General features: G+C 35.3%; 1 protein-coding gene across 1 annotated transcript; it reads right to left on the bottom strand.

The window, feature by feature from the left end:
- Positions 1 to 1,702: 1,702 nt before the first annotated feature.
- LOC137734118 (uncharacterized) lies at positions 1,703 to 7,854 on the bottom strand. Its single transcript, XM_068473404.2, has 10 exons — positions 7,450 to 7,854; positions 7,139 to 7,244; positions 6,792 to 6,852; positions 6,382 to 6,683; positions 5,244 to 5,383; positions 4,573 to 4,647; positions 3,911 to 4,001; positions 3,025 to 3,225; positions 2,532 to 2,576; positions 1,703 to 2,062 (listed from the first exon to the last, which is right to left on the bottom strand). Exons 1-10 carry the CDS (start codon positions 7,657 to 7,659, stop codon positions 1,977 to 1,979), a joined length of 1,317 nt encoding a protein of 438 aa, XP_068329505.2. The 5' UTR covers positions 7,660 to 7,854; the 3' UTR covers positions 1,703 to 1,976.
- Between the last annotated feature and the right edge of the window lie 4,420 nt (positions 7,855 to 12,274).

Here is a 12,274-nt window from a genome sequence, read left to right as displayed (position 1 = left end):
AGTTGTTGGAATTTTTACGTGTTTCCTCTCCTTGATTTCAATGGTTACTTTGTTATTATCTTCTTATTATCTTCTAAGTTTGTTGTAATCATGAGTGGCTAAACCCCTAATTAGTTAGGGGAAAGTTTGAAGCCATGAACATGTTTGAAATATGAATTGATTTCTTCCGATTGTGATTTGTTAAGTTGTGATTGCAATTCAATTATCTGTTTATTAAAAAACTTGTTTTTGTATGTTGATTAGGGATGCATACTTAGTCTTCATGCATAAACTCGATGCTAGTTTATAAACGAGTTTCACCTAATCGTCACAAGTTTATAAACATGAGTAGTGAAGGTTGCTAGTCACAACCGCGTTAATTGAATTCTTGGCAAGAGTTTCATGCATTCATAGTTACAATTGCCTCGTCAACATTTATAATTTTCATAAAGCATAATGATCTCTCACTGTACCTCTTCTATGCATTCATGTTGAGGACCGTTGGAGAATGATTTGAATTGTCGCATGCATCATCCAATTCATTGACATAAGGAAGATTTGAAGGTTAATTAGTGCATCACGGTTAACTTAGGGTGTTGAGCATCATAGTTAGTGAAAAGCAATTGGAGAATCGATTCATATACAAATGTGTCATGTGTGGAGAATGGACCTCTAACTAATCCATCCATTATCTTGTTTTTAAGAAATTCGTTTTTACAATCTGCCTAGTTTTACAACTTGTTTTGTTATTTCAATTTTCGTCAAGACAAAACCCCCCTTTACTTTCTTGTTCTATAGTGTTTAGAATCTGTTTAGTTTATGTTTTAAAGTGTTTTGACTCAACTTATAATCTTAAATTCGTCCAAAATTGTGTTTAAGGTCAGAAACTGCCTATTTAGTGTTTTTAGGCAGTTTTGAGTCTTTTGAACCTGTTTTGAGTCCCTTGAGTCTTTGTGAACGTTTTTAACTTTGTTTTTATGTTTTTGAGTCAGTTTAGAGGTTTTAGCAAGCCCTCCTAATCCCCGGTCTAGAACGATCCCTACTTGCATCTTTACTACAATTTGACAACAAGAGGGTTAATTTATGTGCTTAACTATTTTCGCATCAGAGATTGTCAAACATTAGTTTGGACGAAATATATGAGTTCCTTCGATATTTAATAGATTTGTCAGAAATATCGACAATATATGTCGATTTAGCCTAAATTTAAAGAGTTTCTCCAATATAAGGTGAAGTCTAAACTTCACCCTCCATTTTCATATCTTTTTATGATTTTTTGAATATTTTCATGAAAATATCACCTGTATCGAGGAAATTTTAAACCAGAAACAACTCTAGGATTGTAACACGCGCTCCCCTATCAGTTGACGGAAGCTCAGACTCGAAAACCGGAGCAAAGACGCATTGACAATTAACGCACATTGCAGCCACTTGTTGTGAATCACACCCAAGAGCAAGTTTTTTTTTTTTTTTTTTTTTTTTTGTTTTTTTGCTTTTTTTTTTTTTTTTTAGTTTTTTCGCTTTTTTTTTTAACTTTCGACTGTTATTGGCGGCATTTTGCTATGGAGCAATTATAGCTTATCAAGCTTACAACAAAAGCTTATAAATATTTAAACATCAAGCTTCTAAATTTCGACTTAAGTTTACGAGCGAGGGTGGGAGGGAGGGCAAAGAAATCTGAACTCAAATTTAAAAGCACTTTCTATACACGAAGAGCGAAAAGTTGGTCCAGATCCGCTTAAAATTATATAATCATCAAAATCTCAGTGAAATCTGACTATGCCGGTGAAACAAAACATTTGCTTTCTCAAGACAAATGCTCTAACAAGTTTCACTCTGCCTTTCAACTGCAGTGAAGTAGCTTCATATCATGAAGTTGTTAAAACTACTTGGCCCAGAAAGTATGAAACATTTCCCGTCGGGACATTGGCAAACAGGTCATATCAGGATTTCATTCATGACAATGCATGAGATCGTTGTGGACCTACAAAATTCCTTTACGATGCAGGAACAGGTGGAGCGGCCCAAAATTTTACCTTCTTATCGACACTCGATGTGGCCAAAACCAGCACTTTCTCATCACCTACGGAGGGAAAAATGATACGCATTAATATATTAGAACGACAATTAAAAGCAATACAATAATTAATCAAGTCTCGACAAATGGAATACAGCATTTGGAGGATAATAGATCCTGATTTAAGTTTACTTGAGGGCTAATTCCAGCAAAATTGTATTACATTCGATTGTCTTGTAACCAATCTCTCCACCAAATACTTCTCAATAAGTCAGACCATCAAATGGACTGTCCATTAGACTTTAAATTGTCCCTGATGCTGTAACGGAACAGATTTTATGCCGAAACATATTCACACAGAACTAGAAACACCAGGGTTTTTGTAATGGAAAAATTATTCAGGTTAGCCAGACTTCTGTACACAGGCACACTTTATCATGCTCTTATTGTGCCAATGTTGTCAACGGTGGAGCGGTAATGACATATAAAAACTAATTGCAACACAAGTTTAAGATATTCAAGACTAGTGATTTACCAATTGGAATTGGCTTGGGTGCCCAAGAAATGCCTGTGATGTCACCTGCATGGAGAAGACGAATGAGAGAAGATTCACAACTTGAAACCATCTCTGGGATAACGATCCAAAGCTCCACCAAACTTTGAATAGCAAGTTAAGATGAAATAAATTATTTCCCCTCTCATCTGTTCCTAAGTAACATGTACAGTTGACTTGAATCTTCGGTATATATTAAACATTTGGCTTACCGAGCACATAGTACTTGTTAAGAGCAGAGCAAATTCTTACATGTGGTGCTCAATCAAACATTTTAACCTAATCGATAAATTCATTCTTTTTTATCAACTGACCAAGAATGTTGGCATGGCCATAAAAACATCATATATTTGTCTGTAGAAAAAGATACTAAATTTCTTTCTGAAAAGTAATTTGATATTGGAGAACCAACAAGGTACATGGAAAGGATAAAATGAAGAAACAAAAAAACAACTTAAAATAAACTCAAGCGTACCTTCATGTGCTTTATCAGCTGTGTCCAAGACCTTTCCAGTTTCAATGCATAACCATTGTAGTGTCAAACCATGGGTTGCTGCCAATATTTTTCCATCCGGAGATAAACTAAGACGATCATAGTGGGCAGCAGCACCACCCAAATCAAGTGGAATTGGAAACACCTTCAGAGTTTTTGGATCCTCATCCATATGAAATCGAACTTTGAAAGAACAAACAACGAGAGTCAGTATGCCAAATTGAAAGTACCAACACAAGTTATCAGACACAAAGAACCCCATCCAGACATTTTTGTACAACCCATGCAGATGAATAATTCCATTTAACAGAAAATTGTTTCTATCCTAAAACCATAAGAGACAACTGACACCCAATGCATAGGATATACTGTTTTATACAACATGCACACAGTTTCAAATACATGGTAGACTGGTAGTTATCAAATTCTTTAACCGCTGTAACAGAAACAAACAAGGAAGGCAATTATGACCCTAATGAAAGCATGGTTCATCTATTAATGAGAAGAAATAAATTTTCCACAATCTTTATAATACAAACTAAATGACCATATTTGGGAAACATGATTAATGAAAGTGTGTTCTCTTGATTTGAGCGTATGAACAACAGCTGGGGCAAAAAAACGACTCGATATTTTTTGTCTTTTGACTTGCCATGTCTTGATGTAAATCATGTAATACATGTTTATATGACAGTTGATGCATACTCCATGTTTGTATGACAGTTGATATGTACTCCATGTAATGGACTAAGATTACATAGGTGCATGTGTTTGTATATGCTTGGAGGGAGGGGGCTGTTTTGACTATTATGCTGCTGTACATGCAAAGAAGGCATAATATACAGAACAGAATGTAAGTCAAACATACCATTGATATTCCAAATTCTTATTGAACCATCTTTGGACGCTGTGATCATTTGTTCTGAGTTAGGAGTAAAGCATAACCAAGTTACTGCACTCTGAAAAAACAACCAGATGTAACTGAGATATAGCATATACAATTCAAGCATGAGCAAAAAGAATTGATGATAAAAAAGAACCAAAAACAAAGTTACAATTTTACAGCTAAAAAGAATTCAAATGATGTCATTGATTGAAAACATAGGAATTTGTTATTTGCACTCCAAAAGTAGCATTCTTGCACACCTTATGTATGGATACAAGGACTGCGGGAAGCTATATTTGGAGATCATAGACAAAAGAAAACATATAAGTAACCTTATGGGCTTTAATGACTCCGAAAGTAGCTTGCATAACTGTAGCATTTATCCTAGACCACAATTTGCATCATAATTGTAATCTTCAAAAGAAAACATATAATAATATACTATAGTATAGACAATAAACCCTAATAAGCACTTATTCTTTTTTTCTTTTTCTGGCCAACGCTAATCCTTGAACTTGATCCCATTTAATTTTCAAAAAATTAATGGAAAGCTGATAGAGAGGCTTCGCTAAGACACGCATGAAATCATATTATGTAACATCATTGTACATAAAAACATACAAGTATAAAAACATATAAGTAACCTTATGGCCTTTAAGTTGCATAGCTTTTGTGACCTCCTTCACTGAACCATCCTTTGAATAGATGATTTCCCACACCTGCCAAGAAAATCTGGGATGTTAACAGAACAACTATATTATAGGCTATAAAGCACCTAGTTCCTCTAACATGCCAATTAAACAACGGATTTGATTATGGTATCCAGAAAGTTAAAGGTCCAGAGCAGGTATAAAAACTGAGTATGCAATTTAAAGAAAGAACCGAGTTACTACTGAAAATGCTAATGGACCTCAAATTTGCAAGTTAATTATTTGGTTAACCCAAATATGATGTGGATAATTGGCCACATCAAACTAATACATGGACTTCTATAATGTCGCAGAACCTTTTGAAATCACTCCTTTGCACATGCTCAACACATATGACTACATGCAAGAAAGTGTTGCACTTAGCATTTAAATCCCATTGTGGTCAACGTAAATGTTTTATTTGTATTTTTCGAATGAGCGATCAACTTGAATGAAGAACTGGATCTGTAAACCATAATTGAACATGATGTCACAATCCTTAATATGAAACTTAAGTAGAACTCTTAAAACAAGGAACTCCTAAGTATTTGTAACTTCTTTAAACACCCCATGTCGCTGGGATTTTTCACATCCCTAGGCCACTGAAGAACTTACAGATAATTTACCTTCACATCTGCAGTAAACGCTGCTGCAGCAAGGAAACGCCCATTTGGTGATATAGCAGCCATGGTGTTTTTCAACTGATTTGTGTCAACATGCCCCAAAATCTTGCCGGTTTTACCATGCCAAAGTTTGATGTCAGTTCCTACAGGTAACATAACAAATTAGAACCACAAAGTATGCACACTCAATCAGGGGAAACTCTGGAAAAAGAACTAGTATTCATGTTGAGATCATAATCTTGATGATCTACTGGCAATGTGAAATTCTAGCATGAAGATTAGATGATTGAGGCATGGGATATTGGGCAAAAAATAAAATAAACAGAAGGAAAATACACTATCAAGATTGAGCAGGAAAGTTGGATGGAACATTGAAAGCTAAAGAACTTCATTTATTGGTGATCAAATCCTTATTTGATTGATCAAGGTATGTGCATACTGCATACGTACAGGAGGAAGCATCTTGAAGGTGGAGATTGCGAGGGAATGACTGCAGAGAGGAGATGGAGGTTGTGAATTGTGCGGAAGGGAAGAGAAGATGTCATAGATATAGAAAAAAACAAAAAAAAAGAAAAAGAAAAAGGCAAAAGAACTTTAGGGAATTTAAGGTTGATACACTGATTCAGGGTGGGGGAGTGTACGGTAAAGAAATAGAACAACCAATGGCATTCTGACGCGTGGTCTGGTAATTTTAAAAACATTCTGTTTGGGTCAAGTTTGTCGAGATTCAAAATTTTAATCTGAAAGATCTTACTGGCTTAAATGGTACGCCTGATTACACCCCTTTAAAGACTAGAAAGTAGAAACCAAACAAAATTGACCTGAGTTCATCTTACTCTATTTAATTGTTAATTTTCCCACCCCTTTCTTCTCACTCTACATTCTACAGTCTTCACCATAATCATTTCTCTCAAGTGGTTATCAAATTTCTAAGCAACCCTTTTCATACATTGCAAGAGTTCAACACTTTCTAAATAATTCTGACAAGAATCCTACAAGCACTATTAAATGTGACCATATAGTGTATACAACCTTACAAGCCCAAAACTTTTTAAATGTCACTACGTATTATGAAGTTAGAAAATGTTGAATGTAAACATGCGCACAAATTCTAATGCAGGATAAGGCAATAATAAGATACCTTCTGAGCATGAAGCAACAATTGTACTCCCATCAGCAGTGCCATAACTCGCTGTGGTCCCAGATAGGGTGAGAATACCTAATTTATCATGAACTTTGTGATGGTCCCACTTGACTTCAGGCAGAGGAAGCTTGGGTTGCTGCTTAGCTCCCTCAGAAGGTTTGGGTTTTTCCACCCCACCGTACATGTACAAAGAAGATCCGGTCAGACCTTGAGAAGCCACAACTATTGATAATCCATCATCCGAAAATGAAACTGCTACAGGCTGACCAGCTCCAGGAGGCAAACTAATTCTCAGAAACCTGTTGAAAAGTTACAGAATTTGAGAAATGCAAAGCAACTTAACTCATGAGCATAATCGAAACTTCTCTGGTAACTGGTAATGCATCAAGGGTAGTTGAAATTCATACTTGAAACTTTTACTCGAAGCATCATCCAACTTGAATACCCTAAGCACTCCATCCGCACAAGCTGTTTAAAAGAGTAAGAAATAATGAGCAATTGAAATATAAACATCAGACAAGTCAAAATCAAAATCAAAATCACCGGCCACATTATACACGATTCTAAATCATCCAAAAAAACAGATCATACACAATTGTAACTCATCGAACAAATGCCAACCAAGTAACGAATATTGAAGTCCGGATTTTAACCTAATAATAGATCATTTCTAATTGCTCCTCAAAAAAAAAAAAAAAAATAACGAAAAATAACTCACGCTCTAAGCTTGGAGAAAAGTGAAATGATTGCATACCTGTTGCCAAACTCCGCCCGTCAGAGGAGAAGCATAGGCCATTGACCGCATCTCCATGGCCTTTCAAAGTATTCACATCCAACGGATGATGTTTCTTGTTTTGATCCTACATTCCGTCATCCAACAGATCATACCAAAATCAAATTCATTAACTCTGAACCTAAAGCATTGCAAATTCAATCATTCCCTGTGTAATGAGGTCGAATGAATAACATGCAACTCAATTAAAAAGAAAATCACACATTTTCTCGGCATCCAAACAGAAAATTCAACAGAGACTTCCAGAAGGAAAAGACTCGCTTCGGTGTTACCTTGTCAGAGGCGTGAGAGTGAGCTCGGGCGTGAGACTTCTTAGTCTGGTGAGGCTTTGATTGGTGCTTTTTCGGGTCCGACTGGAGCTCCGGCTTCGATATGGACTGGATTTCGGAGCTCCGTTTCCGGAAGTAGCTTGTGAAGAAAGCGAGGGCGATGACAGCGCCGACGAGAATCGTGAGCACCGCAACTGGAAGAACCGGATCCATTGGTAACCGGAAAGGGATTGGGGAGGTGAGGGTTTGGATATGGTGACGATGATCGGAATGCGTCCGGGGGAATGGAAAAAGGGGAGGACTTGTCAGTTGATTGACACAATCACATATTTGTGTCTGAATTACCTTTTCGGTGTACTAAGTTCCTAACTTGTCGCTTAGTATTCGGGAATAATAGCGTCCTTTTCTATTTACAAGTAAGACGCTTAGATTCATTAAAATCGAATTTGAACTACATTATTACTAAATTATTTTAAGTTTAAATTCATCCCTCTTTTTTAGCGTTGATAATATCATTTGTTAAAAAAAACTAAGTTCCTCACTTACATTTGTGCACCAGACTATTTTGAATTATACTAGCTTTAGGGATTAATCTGAACTGACTTACAATAAACTAAATTGAATTGTATTAATAAAACGTTTGGTACATTATTGGATTAAGAAACATAATAACTAACAAACTCACAAATTATATTATTTAATTCATATTTATTAATATTTTTTTATTTTTTTATTTTTTTACTTTTTTATAGAATTATCTCTCTCTAAACATATCCCTCTTTCTTCAACCCACTATCTTCATTTTCCTTTAACCTCTCTTCCTCTGTTTCACCTTTATATAAAGGGAAATTTGGAAATATAGCCATTTTAAAGAGCATTTCTTGAAGGGAATCGTTATTAGCACTCCAAAAATCTCATTTGGCACTCCAAACTTTCTATAATTAGAAATAAAAATGCACTTGTGAGGAGTGTAGAATGAGATTTTTGGAGTGCTAATAACAGTTCCCTTCTTGAAATATAGCCTATTTTTTCTAATTCTTATAAAACTAACCAAAATTGATGTTCAGAATACTTAATTACCCTTAGACTAAAACACTTTCTCTACCTCCTAACATTGTGATTTTTTTTTACACTGAACCTTATCCTCATTGTTGAACCAACAAGGTTCAGGCACCACCGCATTACTTTGTTATCTCTACTCATAAGCAATTAAATTTAGAGATCATCACACCACCGAGTTCCACTTTTTTCTTATCATAAACCCCGTAGTTAATGCCCTCTACTACATGACGAGTTTCACAAATACTACCGGAGCCATAATAGAGTAGTCATTGATGATGTGTGAGTCTAGGAGAGGTATTTGAGACCTTGAGTAGTAAAATTCAATAATTGAAATGGAGATGAGGAGTTTAGAGAGGAAAAACATCGGAGTAGAAGAGAAAGTTTTAATCCTAGGGAAATTTAGTCTTTGAACATCAATTTTGGTTAGTTATTTAAGAGTTAAAAAAAGTAGGCCATATTTCAATAAGTGCTCTCTAAAATGGCTATATTTCCAAAACTCCCTTATATAACATCCTCTCAATTTCACATCTTTTCTCAGTTTCACCTTAACTATAGAATCCTTACCCCATTCTCTCCCTCACCTAGGGATCATAACGGTTCGGTTTTCGGGACGAAAATGCTATATCCATCCTCATAACCATGAAAGTTAACCATATCCATAATCACCAATTAACCATCGAGTATTATCTATAATCATACCCATCGGGTAGTGGATTCACCATCAGTTAATGGTTAAACCCATCTTCGTCAATACAAAAAATATATTCGTTCAATTGACGCATGATAATTTAGTAAATATTAATTTCGTCATTAAATATTTGATGTATAAAATGATTTAATGAATAGATCTTGTGGAACATAAAAATTAAAGCTAAACATTGATAATGTTGGCTAATATTTGATATCTCCCATAAGTACTATTGGTCTAGATTCTCATGGATTTTGATTCATATCAAAACCTTTAACTTGCCCACAAAATCCAACTCACATAGTGCAGCTTTTGTATTCTCAAGGTAATTTTCACTCGAGTAATAATATATGAACTAAATTGGTAGTTCACCCTATTAAATGATAGTCACAGCACTCCCCCTTGAGTTTGTAAATATTAAAGTAAATGTCACATCAAATTCAGCAAAGTTGATGAAGACATCTCATCGGCACTGATTTGGTAAGACACTAGTCTCAAAGAGGGAATTTGCATATGAAAATAAGTCTCGCAAAGACCTAGCTATCGTAAAACCTAATATTGGACAAAAATCCATAGTCTAAAAAAAAATGTGAGTTAACACAAAGTCAATTTAAACATCTTCGGAACGTTTACAACTGTATGACTAACCCAAGATGAGTGCCTTGTTAAAACTTCATCAAGTAGTAAAAACCCAAAGTAAAAAGCTCTTAGTTGTATGAAAAAATAGTACATTAAGGTCAAGTGAGTCCACTCTAGGATACTCTACCTAAGGTTGACATAATTCCAAAGAAAACTAACAATGTTACTACTCAGAAAGCTTTACGTATACCAATTATTCGAACAAGTTTCCAAAAAATAGACTTCGACATTAACTTGGTAAATAGGTCGACTAGGTTGTCCTTGGAACATATTTGCTTGACTTCAATCCTCTTCTGTTCTTGTTGTTGATAAAATAAAATAAAAATAAAAAACACTTCAGCTTAATATGTTTGGGGTTGTCTTATTTGATGAATCATTTCTTGATCTGTTTGATAAGTGTTCCGTTCTCTTCAACGATCATTGGAGGGACATCAATGATGGATGAAAGTCCACACACTAGTAGGAAAAACTATTTGCGTGATGGATGTTTGGGTGACAAAGTAAAATTCATCGTGCAAGTGCATTTTGCCTAACAAAACAATAGCTTCGTCGCGCAAGAATGGTACTACTTTGCATGATGCACATCTTTGTCGCGCAATACTGTTTGCATGACAAAAGAAAAATACTCACCGCGCAAAGTCAGTAAGAAAACCGCGGGTAATTTTTTTTTTGGCGTAAAAAAATTTCGCGACGAAGTTTTTCCCGCGGAAACCTTGCGTGACACAGACTTTGTCGCACAAAGTCCATTCAGTTTTTGAGTCAAAGAATTTAGTGCATGTGAATCAGAGGAATCAATAATGTATTTAGTGTAGATGTATACGTGAAAAAGTATTCATTGCGCAAAGTCCTTAACCTTCCTATAAATATGTGTTTCTACTTTCCTTATTCTTCACAATTTGTTTCGAGAACACAAAGAAGCTAGAATTCCTTTCACCAAATTATTATTTCAATTTTTGTTTGTTTTTTTGTATGCAATGGCAGACTCTAGTGATCCTTTGTCAAAGAGAGTTCAAGGCGAAGGTTCTGAGAAAGGTAATATATACTAAATTTTGTTGGTTGTGTACATTAATTAAATATCTAAGTAGACTAATATAAGTTTTTATTTTGTTGGTAGACAAGAAAAAGAAGAGAGCTGCAACATGCGTTCAATGCTCTTCTTCTGTTAAGAGCCGCTACTGAATCACTTATGCAGAATTAGTAGGATATGAGAAGTCGGTATTGGTGAACAAGTTTAGGGGCGACGTCGGGGTATTGGTGCGTGACAAAGGTGGAATGAATTGGAAGTCTTGGAGAGACATTCCCGAGGAGATAAAAACAGTCATGATCGATGCATTAGCAATACGTGTAAATTATTAATTAGTTAAATAATAATTTAGTTTTAGATAAAATATAATAGTGATATGTATAAATTATTTATTTTTGCATGTCTGCTTGATTGGAACATTGACAAAAGTGACGCAAATCTGATGAAGTGCATCGACATTGTGTTCAAATATTGTTTCCGGGAGTTGAAGTTTGATGTTCAACATGACGTAAAGCAACACAGAGTGGCTGGACCAGCGGATGATTAGAATAGTTTTTTTTATTAGTCTATCTATGGTTTATTAAATAATGACATTGAATTATTAATAATTTGGAAGAATAAATATGGACTGTATTTATTTTGTTTCGTCTTGAGAACATATTTCCAAAATACTATAATATTGACATTAGTACTTTGAGAACCTGTTTTTGAGACGAAATAAAATAAATATTTTCAATTGTCGCGCAAGGGTTTAAGCAATAAAATGTTTGTGGATAAAATCTTTGCGGGACGAGACTTCGTCACGCAAAACACTGTAAAATGGTTGATTGGCGTTTAAGTCTTCGTATTTACTGCAAATTTACCGTGCAACGAAAGTTTGGTCGCACAGAAGTTTTGTAGACCTGAAGGCGCAACCAACAGTTCGTCGCGTAAGGTGTTATGTGTTCTATATAAGCATAGATTGTGTTGCAGTTTTATTCACATTATTTTGTAACCTGATGGCGAATAATAAGGATAGTAGGAGAGGGAGGAAAGAAACCTGCAGGAGAGCATGCCCCCCAGGCCCCATGATATGATGCAATATGTGGAGTTTGCGCATGCGATTGGTGTAGCAATGCGGAACAATTGTCCTACTACTGAGTGGCGTTCTTGAAAATATGTGCCCGAGGATGTGAAGAAGGCGATGATAGATCAATTATTAGTAAGTGTGACAAAGGTTGAAAATAATTAATTTTGTAAAATTGTTTGTTATATGTTGTAATTAATTATTTGCATATATGTGTAACAGTGTAACTATACTCTTAATGATACGAACGAAGAGTTAATGAAGTTGATAGAGGAGACGTCGAAGAGGGGTTACAAGCAATGGCGTTATGACATGGAGCGGAATGGAGAACCAGCGGAGCAGTAGTTTT

The sequence above is a fragment of the Pyrus communis genome, chromosome 7, assembly GCF_041283825.1.
Source record: "Pyrus communis isolate YQ-2024b chromosome 7, ASM4128382v1, whole genome shotgun sequence".
Taxonomy (NCBI): domain Eukaryota; kingdom Viridiplantae; phylum Streptophyta; class Magnoliopsida; order Rosales; family Rosaceae; genus Pyrus; species Pyrus communis.
The sequence above is the reverse complement of the archived record's forward strand: the minus strand, read 5'-3'. Positions and strand labels throughout refer to the sequence as shown.